Below are 18,706 nucleotides of genomic sequence, written 5' to 3'. Positions count from 1 at the left end.
ATTTGGTCAAACATTTAATTAACTCACCCCTAATGCGATGGCTGGAACTGCTTCTCTTTGGCGAGGCGTGTGATGATGTTAGCTGCTATTGATGATGTTGCTACTCGCAACTGCTTTTCCAGGTTTGCTCCTAGAGATTGATTGAATTTCGAGTCCAGCCTGCGGTTGCCTTGGCAGGGCCACACCAAATGATTTTGCGGGGCCTCATACGGCCCGCGCGCCGGACGTTCCCCATCCCTGGTGAAGTCCTGGGAAAGGGAGAAAAAAACAAAATGACCCGCCATCGAACCTGTTTATTTTCTTCCAAGTTCATATGACGTTTGTTTATCGATGTCTCGAGCCAGGCGCGCGGTGGGCATCGGGGGCAGTGGGCGCGTTTGGGGGTGGCGGGAGGGCTGGGAACCCGAGGGTCAGGGAAGACCCCGTCTCCGAAGATGGCTGGGAGAATCCACGGGCTCGAGGTGTCACCCACGGGCTCGAGGTGTCACCCACGGGCTCGAGGTGTCACCCACGGGCAGATGGGCCCCCCATGTGAGAGCGAGAGAGGGGATGGGCGCCGCGGTTGGCGGAGTGTGGGAACGCGAGGCCATCCTCCTCCTCGTCGTCGTTCCTCGTCAGCCTTCACACCTCCGCAGATTCCACTCGAGGCATAAACCAGCCGCGCAGGTTTTACTTCGCGACCGACTGCGTCCCAGGGTTTTCGCGGTTTCGCGGAGGTCATCACTCCCGGCGTGGTTTCGTGTCGAGCGAACGGCACAGTCACGAAACAAGGAGTCTGGAGTCGAAACGGCGAACTCTTCCCCCGCGGGCATCGCCCCTCGGGCCCCCTCCGAGTAGTACCCTGACCGAACATGCCAATGCAATGTCCCTACCGAAAATGTATGTGTACGTACGCTAAACTTCTTTCACACCGTAAGTAGCCAAACCGCGCTAATCGGATGTGCAGGGGGTGGGGGGGATAGGAACAAACTAAACACAAAACGCAGTTGTGAAGAAATGAGTTTTCAATCTGGATTTAAAAGTGCATAGCTCCAGTGGCTTCCGAATATTGGAAGAGCGTTCCAGACGGCCACAGATTTAAACTGAACACCGCTCATGAATGCAATTGAGTGCTAGAGAAACCTTATTATTCATCTTCATATCGCGCACGCGCACCTCACATTTTATTTCTCAGATTTCTCCACCTCAGGAATGTAAGGAAGTTACACCCCTGACATTGAAATGGTGATTGGGCCGAGGAATGCTCTGCCGGGTGGATTGTACCTTGTTCTTACAAGAACAAATCTTCCCGTCATGCAACGTGCCAGCAACATTTTATGCTACTTTTAACATGCGTTTATTTAGTAGTCGTTTCTTTAATTTTAATTGAGGAGTTGCCTGTTACTCGATAGCTATTAATAGTGAACATATTCATGTCAACATGAAACGTAGTCAAACAAAAGCATGTGTTATTGTTTTAATTCTCATCAGGCCACAGTGTGTAAACAAGTGCAGTCTCCACACTCGAATAATCCACTCTCTCTCTCCCATTCTGGCCTCTTTATATTTCTGTGCTATGAAGAAGTGTCATTGCCCCCAAAACGTCACCTATTATATTATTTTCATTTTAAGACCGTAGTCTTATTGACAGAATGTGTCGCGTCGAGTTCATCTGCTGAACAGATGCCATTTTTTTATTTAAAGCTTTTGTGACTGCAGACATTCATATTCTTGGTTCTTTCGGTAAAGTCACGTAGAAGGGAAGATTTGTTCTTGTATATTTTTATTCTTTTATTATTTCCCTTCTACGTGACTTTACCGAAAGAACCAATAATAAGATGCCATTTTCTTAATTCATGAATTCATGACCCGCCCACCCCGAGTGTAAACATTTTTTTTCAGGAGCGTCTCACATTGGCACGATGACAAAAAATTCCTCCGTTTTATTTCATTCGTCAAAAAGCTGTGGGAGGGGAGGGGGTGGCAACCAGAACCGTCTCGGCGACGCTTTTCCTGGATAAACCCGAGTGGCTAATTCATAAACCGAGGAGCGACAATTTCACACGCCTCCTCCCTCGCCCCCCACCCCCCCCATGTTTCCAGCCACATCCCAGGTGTCGCTGACGCCTCTAGTTTACACCGGGCGAGAACCCCGACTGCTGTAAGAGGGACACGTCATTAGGTGACGATGATGATGATGATGCGGTGGTGCACAGAGCACAAACAAACTCAACACGATCGTAAATCTCACTGCGGCTTAACAACAACGAAATCACTGGCGATTTAACGCGTAGTAGACTTTCGCGACCAATATCATCCATCCAAATACAGTTTTTTGTGGTTAGATCGTGTAAATTTAGATCGCGTAAATTTTTGATCACTTAAATTTACGCGATCTTAAATTTAGATCGCGTAAATTTACTACTAAAGGCACTCTTTGACACAAACCTAAAAAAACCTTCAATATTGATCACTGGCAATGTTTCAGGCAACACGCCTTCTTCACAGTGCATAAAGAGCTCAGAAGGGTAGAGTGGCCTCTCTTTGCGATGTGAAGAAGGGCCAATGCCTGAAACGTCACCTATAAACCTTCTCTGTCCAAGGCCACAGTGTTATTGAAGGAATGAGTTGAGTAAAAAAAATTCTCTATACAAAATATAAAAGGGAAATGCACTGCGGGGCCTTCCTATCAAAGAGTGCGTTTAGTGTTTCTCGACAAAGGACAATAATTACCAGCGGCGGTCTCCTGCCATGGGAATGTGGAGTTGCCAATCACAGGGCTCGGTGGTCAGTGATGGAGAGGACGATTTAACTTTCGCTCGACTCGCCGTGGCCAAAGAGGCAAGCTTCGGTCGCACCACGGTCCGTCGCGTCTCCCACACCTCTGCCCCTCCGAGCTCCCCGTGTGTTTAATGAACTTCCAGCGGGACCGTTAAACACGTGTGTGCAGGGAGCGTGGGAGTTTCCCTCGACGATCTTGCCAACAACGACCGCGGCGAGAACCACTTAATGCGCGTCAACCGAGCGGCGCTCCTGCGCTGGGGCGTTCGCACCTCGGCGCCTGGGCCATCGCGAGACGTGTCGGCCTCCCACAGGGAACCTCTGGTGGAGCTGCACGGGAAGGTGGGAGGGTGCGATGGGGGAGGAGGGGGGGGTGGTAGGAGGAGGAGGGGGGGGTGGCGGGGGGCTTGGTCAGGGGAGACAGGGGCGCGAGCAACCTCACGGTGTTTGACTAAATTTTAAAAAGATGAAGAGTATATTGGCAGCGGTGCACACGTACAAAAAACAAAAGACGTTTCAGACAATGACCTCTGACCGTGGCTCTTCATCACTTTGCAATGGAGGAGGGCTCCAGTGCCCACAACGTCACTGATTCTGTGTATTTTTGTACTCTTGAGGGGCAGTGTTATTGACAAATGTGTTGCGTTTTTGTTGTTTTACAGACAGGTCGTGCCCGGATACCAGAGGTCCAAAGTATCTCCCTGGGTAAAATGAACATGGGGAAAACAATTTTTTTCTATTGGCATGCTGGTGGTGGAAACTCCACATTCTTACGTAAGAAAGCGATGTCTGCAGGACAACGGTTTCCATCCCACACAGTGGTTCTAGTTTTATGAACCCTGCAGAGAGGATGACGATCATTGACCAAGCCAGACTATGATAGACATTTGAGCTTTCATTTTATTTTTCTACCTACGTGACTTTACCGAAAGAACCAAAGAGTATGGATTCCTGCGGTAACGAAAGCTTCAAATCAAGATTTAGCTTTCAACTTTGCAATTGCGATTTGAGTGCCCGTTTGCCCGTAGTGGTAGCTGCACTTGGGCTGTTTGTGGTTGTTCGGTGACAAAACTGGAAAATGCAGAGAGACTCCCCGAATATGAATCACGACTGCCTGCAAATTTCGTGCACATCGTCCTGGAAAATTCCGGTCGTAACCATTCGGAATGCTCGAAAATGTCTGCTACTGCGCGAAATGAACCTGCCGACTTGACATCCTTGCGCACCGTTCGCCACCGGCTCATCGATGGCCTCGCTGCGTGTTCCCTTAACGTGCGGGGGCTCTCACGAGGGCTTTGTGCCGCTATTTTTTATTTAACATTTTAATTTTGTTAACAGCCTCGACCGAAACGCGTCGCTGCCGTCGTGCCGGACGATAACCGACCGCGTTCACGCAGCGTTAGCCGCGCGGCACCGAGGTTCAAGGGACTCCCTCCTCCTCCGCGTGCCGCCCGACACCCGGCGGGGAAGCTTCTCACAGCCAGGGCGTAACATCGCCACGCGCGGTGCGGACGGTGCGACTTTGCGATAAGCACACGTGGCGGCTCGTCGTCGCTCGTGGCACGCGCGCCCCCTCCACCCCCCCCCCGCCCCAACCACGCTCCTCCCCTGGACCCCAACGACGGCGAGTGTCACGCTACCGAGCTGACACCTCTCGAGACGCCGGGTCAAAAGTCCCGGTCACGTCCGGGGTGCTCAAGTGCGGTGGAGTTGGCGGCCGGAGCGCGGTCACCGCCCATGACTGTACAAAGAAATCGCATTTAATCCAATTTGGTTTTACACGTGAGCTGCCTTACTTGCGGGCCATGACAACTCGATAGTGCAATCGCGATGTAGAGAGCAACTGGTAATGACAACCGCATCCTAAGATGCTGCTCAAAGCAAGTGAGGGAACTGCGTCCCGGGGGAAAATCAACAGCTGCAAATATTTTGGACTCTGTATGGCCAAAGGTAAAGGTGCGGCCCTGCAACTGCTGGCTCACGGCGCCGCTGGTAGAGCGGCCTCCACCCAACGGAGCTCACAAGGCTATTGTATATACTGCATTGGAACGCTCTTCCTTCCGATATTAGGAAGCCACTGGAGCTATGCACTTTTAAATCATCATCTAGATTGAAAACTAATTTCTTAAAAACTGCTTTTAGTGTTTAGTTTGTTGTCCTTCCCACGCACCTCCGATTAGCACCACTCGCGACGTACGGTGCAAAAGAAGTTCAACATACATATATATATACCATTTATATGAAGAGGCGTGATTGCCACGTGATGAACGCTGCAGGGCACATACAAGGCGCTGCTCCTTCGTGTTGATAAGAGTCTTTGGTACGGCTTAGGCAGAGCAAGCGTTACACCCACCCAGCGCCCCACCAATCCACGTGAATTTTTGGGGTGTGACGATATGTGCCCCGCGCTTCGGAGTTGGTAGCCGCAGTTGCACACCGTCTACTGCAGCGACTCCAGAAGTAGTTCTTCCACGTCACCTTACGGTTGGGGGGAGGGGAGGGGGGGGAGGTGATTCTCTGACACCGCCGCCTGCCGCCAAGCTGCGGACGGAGAAATCCTGGTCTCGTGGGCGCGTTGCCGACAGAACGTAGCTCGTTTGGGAATAAACGGAAAACCCGCCGCGGCCCACTACGACGCGGAGGAGCGGGAGAGGAAGGCGAGCAGGCAGCGGCGCATGTCACGCAGCTCCTGCACGGGGGGGTGGTCCTCGCCAAAGTGGAGGCTGAGCAGGGCGGCCGCTCTCTCTTCCACCTCCAACGCCTCCCGCACCTGGCGCCTGGACGACAGCAGCACACGAGCATCGTCGTGGGTGAGGCGGGTAACGAACCGTTCGGGGGGGAGGGGGGGCGCGGGGGGACCCATAACACCTGGGTCTGTCCCGTGACCTCTCGTCAGCGAAACGTCGACACTTCACGTGGCCTCAACGTGCACCGAGTCTGGCACAAGCGCCGTGGTGACGTCAGCGCCACTTAGTGGCGAATGGCGGCTGTTGTTGTTGTTTGTGTGCATGTGTGTACACGTGCGTACACGATGTGTGCTGCGAGTTACCCGTTGAAGAGGAGCTGCGTGAGCTTGAAGAGCTCGTAAGCCGTCTCGGGGCTGCCGGGCCCAAACCGCGCCTCCACGGACACCAAGCTGCTGCGGAGGTGGCGAGCCGCATCCTCCCACCGCCCTGCAGCCACCAACGCAGACGCGCGCATTAGCACGGCGGCATGGAGGTTCCTGGCACACCATGAGTTCGTCACACCGCGGGCTCTATCACAAAACAAGGTCGGCCACACCATGGGCTGGACACACCGGCGGACCAGCTGCACCATGGGGTTGGGCCCACTCCATGTGAGCGGCCACAACACGAGGTTTGGACACTCCGTGAGACTGGGCGGTATAAGAAACCGATCACATTACAAGGTTCGGCCACCTGGCGAGGCTGGGAACACCACGGCGTAGGGCGTGGTGGCAAAGGAGATCCATTGCTTTGGAGGCGAGCGTTGGTGGATCACGTGCAGATTTGCAAACGTGGGCTCCATGGTTGACCAAGAAATGGCAGTACAGCAAGTGGGTTGGTGAATGCATTTGTCGTGACCTTTTGAGTCTTGTTCGCCTTGCTACGAATATTCAGTTTCCTCTGCAGTCTACAAAGCTCTGCGGTCTACAAAGCTAAACGCTCATCATTAAAGTGCGATTGGTCAAACAACCCCAAGCAGGACCCCCATAGCATTACTGGGTGCTGCTGGTGTCTGATGCCTGGCCAGCCTATGCTGCTTGTTTCCTTCATCTGGGAGGAAAAAGCAGTACCCAGAATTCAACAAAGCGGTACAACCCGCACCTCTGATTAGTACGGTTGGCTACTTATAGTGAGAAAGAAATTCAACATACTCACGATTTAACTTTTTATTTTTTTATTTTATCAGGTAAGGCCCACTGAGCTATATAGGTCTTTTTTAGAAGCGGCCTGGCTACAAATTATAGCTCAACGAAGTGGCTTATCACGTGGAATTTTATAGACAGCCAAAAACTCTAAACGCATGTTTCTAAATGTGGAGGGGAAAAACGAGAGGATCCGGAGAAAAGTCCACGTCACTACAAATATACAGCAGCAGGCGTCAGGGTCAGGATCGAACCCACGACCTCCTGCACACCAGGCGAGGTAGTCAACATCTCACCACCGTGGCGCCCGCACTCATACATCACGGGACGGTGCACGACACCGCCGCACAAACGCACGCGGCGGAGACGCAGCCCGGTTGCTATGGTTACCTTGTACGGCGAGCACCTGCGCGAGGCAGTCCGAGGCCTCGCCCAGAGTGGCGTGGAGAGGGTTCAGCAGGCCACGGCCGCGGCGCAGACACTCGCCCAGCACCTCGGACGCGACCTCTGACCGCACGGGAGGAAGGGTGCGCACGGTGGTGGGGGGTGGGGGGAGGGCGGCACCGATAACCGAGTCACCTGACCGCCTTCCGCCGCTCCGTAAGCGTCGCCGACGGGAAACGAAGCTACGTCGGCAGCCTCTGGTCTGGGCCGAGTTTGCCGGTGCTATGCGCACCGCTTTTCAGTATCTAATAACAGGTCAGCTCGCACACTGTTGAACTTTTGAACTTCTGGGGTGTGATTTGAACTCCCATCCCCCCCATCCCCCCAGTATTTTTAAAAATTTTGGGTCCCCAGAAAACCCGTTGTGTGTACAGGTTTGTGTGTGCGTGCAGAGGTGTCTGTGTGTGCTAACAGGTGTGTACAGGTGTGTGTGGGTTTACAGTCGTGTACAGGTAAGAATATATGTACAGATGTGCATACAGGTGTGCATGGCATACAGATGTCTACATAGGTGTATCCAGGTGTGTGTGTGTGTACAGGTGTGAGTACAGGTGTGTGTATGCTGGTGAGCATGTCTGTACAGCTGTTTGTGCTGGTGAGGGTGTTTGTACAGGTGCGTGTACACGTGTATGTGTACAGGTATGTGCGTGTACAGTGGTGGCAAAATGGGCACTGCGTTTCAATCCCGGCGACGTGATATTGATTCCCGCTCACAGCTCGCATTTGCGACGAATATTAGAACTGAATCAGAATATTTGTTTTTACTGGAGGAATCCGATGAGCTATGAAGCTCTTTTTGCACAGATGTCCAGCAATGTGTTAATAGGCTGTAACTGATCCCGTGACTCCCCTAGGTCGACTCATCCGTAAATTAGTACCCGGAGAGTTACCGGGGAGGTAACGGCGGCCTTTGTCGTGTTGGCCACCCACAACATATTGTGCCGTGTACCGACTCGCGTTCCCCAACAGCACTTGCCGCCCGACAGTCTGGCAAGGGCTATCCGGGGGATCTTTGCCTTCGGTGCGTTGCACGGTGAGCGCGCGGCGGGGGGGGGTGCCTCACCGGGTTTCCCGTGCTCCTCGAACGCGCTCCGAGCGCGAGCGACCAGCGCACGCAGCTCCGCGTGCGACGCCAGGAGTGGCGCGCGTGGGAAGCGGAGCCCGCAGCGCACGGACGAGCACTCCATCTCCTCCACGGGCGTGCTCTCAACCCCGCGCTGTTGGCAGCAGAAGTGCGTCACGAGCCGTGTTAGTGAGCTGTGTGTCATGATATGTGTTGTAAGCTGGTCTTAGGCCTCCCCTTGGTCGACTCAGCCTCAAATTAGCACCTGGTGCGGTGTGTAAACATCGCCTACTAGAAAGACAAAGGCGGCCAGGCGTGGTGCTGGCCACCCACCCACTTCGTGTGCCGTGCCGACCTTCATAGTTGCTGCTCGCTAAAAGCACTTGCCCCAACAGTCTGCAAAGGTCACACGGGGGCAGCTTTGGCTTTTGTTTGTTTTTGAACCCAGCATCGAGTTTAATAAACACGCCGCGTTGCATCTGTCGGCTGCCGTGCTGCCGACACGGCGGGGGGCGGAGGGAAAGGAGCGATGGCCGCTCTCCCAGTCGAGCACCGCTCACCCCAGAGGCGACACTTTTGACAGGTCCACGTGTGAACGGGCGTGGTGCTGGCCACCCACCCCCCTCATGCACCGTGCCGGCCTTCATGGACGCTGCTCGCGAACGGCACTTGCCCCAACAGTCCGTTCAAGCAATACGGGGGTGGGGGGCGGGATCTTTGTCTTTGCGTGCGCGTGCGTGTGTACCCTGAGCGTGATATCTGTGAGCCGACCTTCAGGAAGGAGCCGCAGCTCTCGCAGAGGAACGCGTCGTGGGGGGGCGGCCCCCCCCCTCTCCTCCTCCTCCGCGCACGCCGCACACGCGCACTCGAAGCGGTACTGTGAGCGCAGCAGCCGCCGCCGCTCCGGCCCCTCCATCCGCTCCGCCTGCGGCCCTGGTACACGGTACACGCATACACGAACACGCATACTCCCTTAACCTAAGTTTCTCTTCCCCTACTTTTCCCTTCCCACATGAAAGTACACGCACACACGTCGCGCTCGGTCCCCACTCGGTGGGGCAGTGAGTCCAATCTCCTCCCTCCTCGACGGTATTTAGGTCTCCGGGATTTCTTTACCCCCCCCTCCCCCGCCCTACGTCGCGGTTCGTGCTCTGTATCGGGTTCTAAATAAAAGAAGAAAGAAAATCGGTTCGGATGGAACGCTACCTGCTGCTGCGAAAGTGCAGCGCCGGGACGGTGATGCTGGCCGCCGATTTTCGCGAGCACGGCTAAATCCCCGACCCGGAATAATCCGCCCCGCAGGTGACAACTCCATAGCTGTCAATCCGTACAATTCACCCCGTATTCTTGTACAGGGAAATTGAGTTTTCAGGTTCACACAGCGTACAACCGTTTCAATATGGACAACATTTTTTCAATATTTGTTTGTGTTTCTCCCTCGTGATGCGACTTTGTCGGATGAACGTTGAGATTTACAAGGGGCAGGGGGTGACCAATAAAGTCTGAAATGGTCTGTAGTAAGGCAGGGCGCTGACAAGGAGTTGACAGGTATGCAACTCCCTGGGTCGATCGTACGAGCGCATGGCTCGCGCGACCACCACCGTGCCCACCCCCCGCCCAGCCCGCCCCCCCCCCCGCCCGCCCAGCCCGCCCCCCCCCCCGCCCAGCCCGCCCCCGTGTGCGCCCACCGTAGCAGTGGAGCAGCTGCTCGCCGGCGAGGATCGGCGCGGCGGCCCGCACGGTGAGGACGGCGCCACGGAACGCGAGGCTCACGTTGGGGCGGCACGCGTGGTTGAGCAGGCTCGCCACGGGGAACAGCGCCACCGCCACGCGCCGATGCTCGCTGCTCTCCACCGCCGTCCCCGCCGCCGAGGGAGAGCGGGGCGCGGGGAAAGCTGCAAAGGTGGGGGGTGAGTGGTTATGTAGCAGTGGCGAGCGCCCAACAGGCATACGCCGCACATCACATACGCTGCACATACAACACACGAAACACGTATCGGTTTAACACGTGGTAGGCTTTCGCGACCAATATTATTCATGATCAACGTTTTTGGGTTTAGATCGCGTTATTTACAAATGTGTCGTAACCCTCCACCACCCGACACGTATGTGGAACTTATTTCGCGCCGTACATAGCCAACCGTTCTAATCGCAGGTGCGGAGGATATAATGATACAATGATCACCGGTCCGAGTCACATCTCACTCCAGTTCAGTATTGGCCAGGAGATTGTGGAGGACGGTGTGGGCGTGATGAGACCACATCGTGAGCCGCGCCCTCGTTTCACTCGCTCTTATATTCATTTCTACTCTCCGCTACGTCACCGTTGTGAAATTTGAACAAATCGGCCCCATGGGCCACGAGGGTGCGTGGCATTCCACTCATCCCGTTCTATCTCCATGCACTGTTGAAGCGCGAATTTTGATTGAAATCAAAGCGTCACGCAAAATGATTGTTTCTTGTCAGCATGGATCAGAGGTCGCAAACGGGTTTTGATTCCTTACCCGTACCCGTACCCGGCCGCACCAAGGTCACAAATGGGTACCCGTACCCGTATCCGGCCGGGTACGGGTACCCGTTCCCTACCTGTACCCGTACCCTACTCGAAATGAGTGACAAACGGTTACTCACCAGTGACTCACGGCCTACCCGTACCCGGCCGCACCAGGGTCGCAAACGGCTACCCGTACCCGTACCCGGCCGGGTACGGGTAGCCGGGTATCATATAGGGTACGGGTATCGGGTATCCGGTTGCGACCTGTGGCATGGATACACGTGCGGTGGTCAGACAGCAAAGACGGGCAACAGGGACACACAACACGTGTCATCGCGCAGCGCGGTGACGGGGCGCACGAACGACATCACCTGTGCCGCTGCTCAGCGTGGTCACGGCGTACGCGTTGCACCACAGCTGCAGCAGGTGGCGCAGCAGCAGCGTCCCCACCAGCAGCAGCTCGCCCTGGAGCTCGGCGGGTGCGACCCCGTGACCCCCGGCCCCCGTCGCCCCCTCGTCCTCTCGCCCGGCGCCGCTCCGCCCCGACTCCGGTGATGGCGCCGTACCGCCCGGCGCTCCGCTCAGAAAGGAGAAGCCCAGCTCGTGGAGGTGCCTGCTCACGACGACCATCGCACGGAATTTAAACCGGAGCGGGGGGAGTGGGCGGGAATCTACAGAGCCGCCCATTCCGGTTGTACGCACGCACCCACCGGTACGTATGCCCGTCACACCGCTGTGTGCCGTCATTCACACTACCACCGCCCCCCCTCCCCTCCAAAGAGGTGGTGGTGTTGCCCCCCCCTGACCCCCCGCCCCCCACCCCGTACCTGCACACGGCAGCCGCGGCCCAGGCAAGGGGCAGGATGTGCGCGGTGTCGCGCGCATCCGCGTGAGTCACCAGGTGGTAGGTGGCTCGGTAGTCGCTGCGATAAACCGCGTCCTCCCCGCACCCGGCGATCTTCACCGCGGACGCAGCCGCCGATACCGTCGGAGTTTTATCCACACGCGGTGTTTCGGCGGCAGCCGATCTCGGCGCCGGCGTTCCAGCTGCGTCCGTGGGCAGCGTTACGGGGATGTCATGGACGGACAAGTAAATTCAAATCCGTATTACATGAGACAATAGTGAGGACAGGCAACGGCAAATGAATCTAAAACACGGAATTATGCAAAGTGTGTGTCCATTAGCTCCCCGTTGTGTTTTCGTGTCATGCCGCGGGTTTTTCGGTGTCATGTCCAACGTTTTTGCCCCGCGTGCTAGGAGCTTCTTCAGGATTTGAATTCCTAAAGCAGCTCCCGGCAGGTGGACCGAAACGTCGGACATTACACCGAACAACACACGGGTACCACCCGATAACATGTCAGAGTTAAGCGGCACGACAGAGAAAACTGACTCAGTGGTATTTGCAAACGGAGTTGCAGCTGGGCTCATTTGCAGTCGCACCTCTAGAGCATTGTTCTTCACTCATTTTCAGAAGGGGGGCCGCACGTAAGGCCACCAGGGCCGCCAGTGGCCCGCGGGGCCTTGCAACGAAGACCGCTGCTCTAGAGGGAGTCGGTTTCCGCACGGTCCGTACCTATCTCCGCTTCGCTGCCGGCGCCACTGGGCGCGTCGCGCAGGAAGTCGGCGCACGTCCGCGCGATCTCCTCGTCGCCCCCGCTGGCTTCTCCGCTCACGGCGGCCGCGACGTCATGCGGCCCGGCGATGAGCAGAGTCCTGAGGCTCGCCTGTACGAAGGGGCCCAGGCCCTGCAGGAGGCCACGGCGCGCGAGGGCACACTCCACGCTGCCGTGATGGCGGCTCCGCACCGCCGCGTCCCGGCACGACTCCCCACAGAACCTGAAAGAGGCCAAGAGTGGCGCTCGATGGGCATTGAGATTCTAGTGGAGGTCAACAGGCTCTGCTTTAATCATGACAATAATTACTTAATCGTCCTCATGATCATCAGCGGCAGCCACGATCAAACTACTTTGGGACGGAGGCCTCCCCGTGCCTTGGGGGTCATGGGCATTATCTGAATATGCTTCACCACACTGGTCAGCTGGAGTTGGTGGTGGGGAGCAGGCGCTGTGAGCATAGAAGTACACTCCAACATTAAATTTTTCTGCACTGCCTCCTGCTGATAACGTCACCCTATAACATAGCCTTCATCACGGTCTAAACGAACGCCCGTCTACTCATGCCCCGGTCATTCTCGAGTGGCAGGAACATTGATGATTGGCTGATAGCACCGGTGACACGGACGACAGTAAGAGTCAGGGGGGTGTTTTTGTATCCGGGCATCATTAAGAGGCGATGCTCTTGGCTCACCGTGCGTAGCTGCAGCGCTGGCACGGCACCGGCAGCACTGGCTCGGCCTCGCGCAGGCAGCGGTGGCAGCAGCGCTCCTCCGGGGGCAGGGCCCCCTCGCGCTCCGCGTCGGCGTCGGGGGCGACGGCGCTGGCGAACGCCGGCTCCACGAGGAGCGACTCCCCCGGGTGGAGGTCGCGCGCCGCCACCAAATGCCTCCCCGAGTGCTCGCTCCAGCGCAACTGGAAGCAAAGGGCAGCGTCGGGAAAGGTCACAGGTTTCCTTCACAACTCACCCTTCCATTCAATTAATTTCTTAGGTGTCAATGTTATAACGATTTGGTTATGCACCAAATGATTGCTTTTAAATACGGGGAAAACTGCATCATAACTCAGAGAACACGGTAATCACATGGCAATCAAACTGAGCATTTTTAATCTCCGCTCTTGGACACGTCGAATTAGACTTCTCCGCGTGTCGCCCCTTGTGTCTCAGCTGGATGCCGCTTTTATCCTCGTACCTCCACAGACACTCGCTCCCCCGCGCCTCCTCCGTTCTCCGTGAGCGTCTCGTCACGCCAACAACCCCCGGCGCCCGAGACGTCCGGATTGCCCACGGCGGCGGCAGCGGCAGTGGGATTGTCGCCTGGGTTTTGCCGCGCGCGCTCCAGCGCGGCTAGAGCATCCGCGCGACGAGACAGTAGCTTGTGGGCGAGGCGCGCGGGGTAGCCGTTCGCCAGCGCGCGGCCGATGTCGTCCAGACAGGCCTGGCCATTCCCCCATAACGGGGGGGGGGGGGGGAGGAATTTCGTGAGTGAGGCCACAGCGCGCGACCCGCATTACAACTGCCAAAGTAAAACGCCCCGTTGCCCCCTTTCTGCGGCCTCCGTAGGGTCTAATGAGGGCGGGTGAGAGTGACGGCCGCCACGGGGGCAGTGGCGTCAGAAGTGAAGAGAATTTTGGACCACTGGGACACGATCGTTTCCTTCACCGATATCTCCTGGCAGTGTCTCTCCACTGCCCTCAGCCCGTCGCTGCGTACTTCGACTGAGACAGCTTCCATCCTGTCCAATGTCTAATGCATGAAATCAAGCACTAGCCCTGCCTTTGCCAAATTAGCCAATCAGGCACTATTGCTGCTATAAGGAAACCAGTCAAATCAGACACCACTTTTGCCGGACTGACAAATACACTACCCATACACCTGACCTTAGACCCATTCGCCTTAATGGCACTGGACCACTACACCTTAGCCCTGCTCATCTCTACTAAGAGGAGCCAGATGCTCACCTGCATCCATCATCGAGCCCTCACACCCTAGTCCTCAGACCCTTCTAATGGCTCCCAATACAAGCCCGGATCGACTACAAGATCGCACTGTCCTCAAAATCCTCCATTGCCTCGGCCATTTTCATCGTGCTTGACTCCCCTCCACGTGCGCTCCACTCCAGCAACTCGTGCCTCGTGTCAAAAACCTCCGAACCTTTAAACGGGAGGTCACTCTCCTGGGCGTCTCCATGTGTGTGCCTGCACTTCTGAAACCCTTCCTCTGTTCAAGTTGGGGCTCGCTGCACCGCTGGGTGAATTGTGCAGTTATGTTGAATTGTGCGATTATGGTTAACTGTGTGGTTCTGGTGAACTGTGTGGTTATGGTGAACTGTGTGGTTATGGTGAACTGTGTGGTTATGGTGAACTGTGTGGTTAACCGTGGGCATGAGTGTGTGAGAGCAGTGCACCTGGTGATGCTGCATGTGAAAGAGGGCGGCCGATCGGTTGGCGAATGCCAGGGCCTGCTCCTCGCTGCCCGGGGTTGCCAGGCAGATGCTCTGCGGTGGCACAAGATTGGTACGAGGAGGCACGAAACAGAAACGGCGATCAAATCAGAATCAGAATTATGAGCTATAAAGCTCTTTTTCTCAAATGTATGTCCAGTAGGGGCAGGTCAGAACGTTACAACAACACATAATACAAAAACTCAATAGAAGTACAAAGTATTGGAAACGTAAGAAAATCCATGAAAGAATATACAAGATTTAACTTGTTTTTCAGAAGTGACCTGGCCACAAATGACAGCTCAACGAAGTGGCCCATGATGTGAAGACTTATAGCATTCACGAGAGGTGTAGCAGCCAAATTCCTGAAAAAGCTTCCAGCACGTGGAGCGAATCGTCGGACATCATGCCAACAAACTATGCGCGGTACAACCCGGAAAAACATCATAAAGCAATACAGCACAAACCCAAAAACCCACGCAGTGGCTTTTAACATTGGTTGGAAATCGTGAATAAACGGCGCAGTCGCAAACGGTCTCTGTGCCCAGAGAGACGTGGAGCATGGGACCCCTCTGGGTGCCCGAGTGGTTACCCTGGAGTAGCAGGACGCAGCTCGGCCGTTCTGCTCCTGCTGGAAGAAGCGGTTTCCTTCCTGGCGGTGGCGCAGGGCGTCTGCGGGGTCCTTGGCGGCGGCGAGCGGCGCGCACGTGCGACGCAGCAGCGCCTCGTCCTGCTCGCTGTTGGCATCACGCGGCACGGAGAATGACGGCGGGTCACGGCGACGCACGCAACACACGCAGCACCCGCGCCGTGTCCTGTCTGGACGTCCAGGCAACTCTCGACTGGAGCCTGGACGATTGACTGAAAATGACAATCCATTACTTTTTTCCTGATCGATTACTGGGTGGCCCAAGCAATTTATCAGGAAAAAAGTAATGGAAAACCGTTGATCAATTACTGGGTGGCCCAAGTAATTTATCAACGGTTTTCCTGTTACCTGATTAGTCAAGTAATCAAAATGCTAATTGGTCGATAATACTCAGTGTTTATTCCCTGGTATGCATGGATATTCTCTGCCTACCCAGGTGTCCTCCCACATGTCAAACTCTCATAAATGGAAATGGCCTAACATCGCAATATAGGACCCTCCTGAAAGTGTTGAGATTCAGCAGTGATTTTTTTAATGGACAAATAACATCACTGTTATTTATTGGGAGTGCATTGCTGTTCCACTCTCATTTTAAATGGATTGAATATTTAATTTAAATTTTCATGACTCAAACATGTTTTCCTTGCATTAATCTTGAACGGTAGTTTACGTTCTGTTTTGCACGGGGTATATTTTACGTTTACGCTTGGCAGCAGTTTAAAGTTTGGGTGCCACGCAAGTCAATCGTTATTGCAAGGGCCTCTCGCACCGACAGAAGTGACGGAGGAGTGTGGCCAGCAAAAGGTATTTGATGGTCCTGTTTGGCCCTAAGTAAGGACAAGGGTCCCCCAACCCTGTGGGACAGGACCCGTACTCCCCACTTCACGTCGACTGCCACGGCTGGCTACGTACGGTGCGAAAGAATCCCAACGTACACACAGCACGCGCAACGCCCCTGCCAAGTCACGCACGAGCTTTGCACACTCGGCAAACCTCCAACACACCTACGTACTCATGCACACAGTTGACATCTTCCACACGAGGCGACACAGCACACACGTCGTGCCACGCTCCTCCCATCACATCCTCACTTGCACGCTCTGTCTCACATCTTGGAGGTGGCCGGGTGGCTCAAGAGGTCAGAGGGTGCCTAGCCTGGTACCGCTGAGATTCACGGTTCGAATCCAGTTTATCAGCAACAGGTGAACCCGTGTTTTAAACTGGCTTCCCAAGCGTAGTAAAGTTGATGGTCTCAGCCCGGCTCACCAATGTTCGCACACGATAAAAACCCATCACATGACAGTTGGTTTTTCACTTAATTTGGCTAAACCATCCTGTGCATTAGCGAGTTCTGGCAGAGATGTGAGAAAGGTCACTTAAAAGTAATTTCAGTAGAAGATCCGTGCCATCAGCATTGCTGGGTCGCTAACGAGGCTTGGCACTGCTCCCAGAGGGGTTTTTGTTTTGCCTCCGGACGTGCCGGCAGCACTTGGAGAAACACGCGCCCCTTCACACGATCACTGTAGTGGACTGGAGACTCCATGTGATCAGGTGCGAACTGACAGACAAAAAAACCACACCAGGATGAATCTCATTTGCAAGTGAGCGAGTGACCTGGGCCATTCGTGTGCCGGTAAGGAAGTCGATGATTTTAATGTAGCCCCAAAACTCGAGGACCCTGACGCCAGCTCTGGCCCACTTGAGCTATGTCGCTCTTTTTCAGAAGCGACCTGGCGACAAATGATAGCCCAATTATGTGTTTAATCGTGTGGAAATGCATAGCAGCCAAATACTTAACGCGTGATTTCGATTTAAAGCTTTCGTGACTGCAGAGATTCATCTTCTTGGTTCTTTCGGTAAAGTCACGTAGAAAACGCGTGATGTTTAATTCTAAATGTGGAGGGAAAAGCGGAGAAAACTCCACGCGACCAAGGACACGCAGGCTCCAAATATACAGCGGCAGGCGTCATGGTCGTGATCGAACCCACACAACCCCCCCGTGTGTGCCAGGCGATGTAGTTAACGTGACACCCGTAAGGCTGAATTCACATCGTACAACTACCGCCATTCGCCACTAAGTGGCGTAGACGTCACCACGACGCTTGTGCCAGGCCATGTGCACCTTGAGGCCACGTGAAGTGTCACATCGTACAACTACCGCCATTCGCCACTAGGTGGCGTAGACGTCACCACGACGCTTGTGCCAGGCGATATGCACCTTGAGGCCACGTGAAGTTGTCACATCGTACACGCACCCCGACACAATCACTCCAGTGGCGGAAATTCCACATTCTCACGGCGGAATGCGGGCTGGTTGAAAGGGATGAGGAGGGGGGGGGGAGAACCAGGCACAAGCAATGGAGAGAAGAAAGAGTGGCCATTCTTTTGCAAACACACCACACTGGCCCCCCAGTCGTGGGAATATGGAATTTCCACGAGGGTAGGTGGGGGGGGAGTCACTTGAACAAGGGGTTCCATCATCTCAATGGGTCCGGGCCCCACCTCCACTGCGACCAGCACCGGCGGACGAGCTTCGAGAGCGACGGATCGCCACGCTCCGTCTCATCTCTATCCCGCTCCCCCCTCTCATCCCCTCGGCTCCCCCGACCGCCCGGCTCCCTCTCGTCGCGCCCCGCGTCTATCCGCTCCCTGCTCCCCTTCTCGTCAACTCGCTCCGAGCCCCGAGCCTCGAGCGCGGCGCTCAGAGCCCTCGGCAGCAGCGGAGAAGCCATGCGGCCGGGGATGGATGGGGGTACACGCCGTGAACGCACTGTACGTACAGTACGCGCACGTGCTTATAGAGCCCCGCCCGCGCGCTAGCCCCGCCCACCAGCTAGCCCTACCCGCTAGCCCCGCCCGCTAGCCCCGCCCGCCCGCTAACCCCGCCCACCCGCTAGCCCCGCGCGCTTTAAACTATGACGTCACATCAAAATGCGCAACTTTAAATAAATATAGACGACACGTGCTACTTAATTAAATAGACTTTTTAATGCATGTTTTCTCCTACAACATCAGAGTGCAGCGCCACATTAAATACGCACTACAATGACAATAGTGTAAAGCGATTTGAAGCATGTTTTATTTATTTTGGGGGGGGGGGGGGGGGGCAGAGCTTTGTGACGTCATATTTGAGGGGGGGGGGTCTGACTTTTTGTGACGACGGGGGGGGGGGTAAAAATCGTCCAAAATCGCGTGACGTCATTTATGGACGGCCCCTTAGGTTTCAGGGATGTCTGTTCGCAAGTCTCAACTTTACTCCTGTCGATTCCAAACACTTTGTACACTAAACACGGGAAATGGCTTTAAAAGTTGTATGATCTCCTGTAGACGCCACTGGCTCTTCACGTTCTGCAGATGTAGATGCCACCAC

General features: G+C 55.2%; 1 protein-coding gene across 1 annotated transcript; it reads right to left on the bottom strand.

Annotated features, from left to right (window-relative positions):
• Window positions 1-2,411: 2,411 nt before the first annotated feature.
• On the bottom strand, window positions 2,412-18,090 carry SMYD4 (SET and MYND domain containing 4). Its single transcript, XM_078873957.1, is given in 16 exon segments — window positions 2,412-2,882; window positions 2,885-3,090; window positions 5,810-5,933; window positions 7,019-7,135; window positions 8,136-8,289; window positions 8,907-8,963; window positions 8,965-9,068; window positions 9,824-10,030; window positions 11,001-11,242; window positions 11,457-11,676; window positions 12,204-12,466; window positions 12,938-13,158; window positions 13,437-13,682; window positions 14,652-14,741; window positions 15,280-15,424; window positions 17,839-18,090. Coding segments are annotated over 16 exon segments (2,721 nt in total). The 5' UTR covers window positions 18,069-18,090; the 3' UTR covers window positions 2,412-2,787.
• Between the last annotated feature and the right edge of the window lie 616 nt (window positions 18,091-18,706).

The sequence above is a fragment of the Lampetra fluviatilis genome, chromosome 37, assembly GCF_964198595.1.
Source record: "Lampetra fluviatilis chromosome 37, kcLamFluv1.1, whole genome shotgun sequence".
Classification (NCBI taxonomy): Eukaryota; Metazoa; Chordata; class Hyperoartia; order Petromyzontiformes; family Petromyzontidae; genus Lampetra; species Lampetra fluviatilis.
This window is presented reverse-complemented; position numbering and strand designations above follow the sequence as displayed.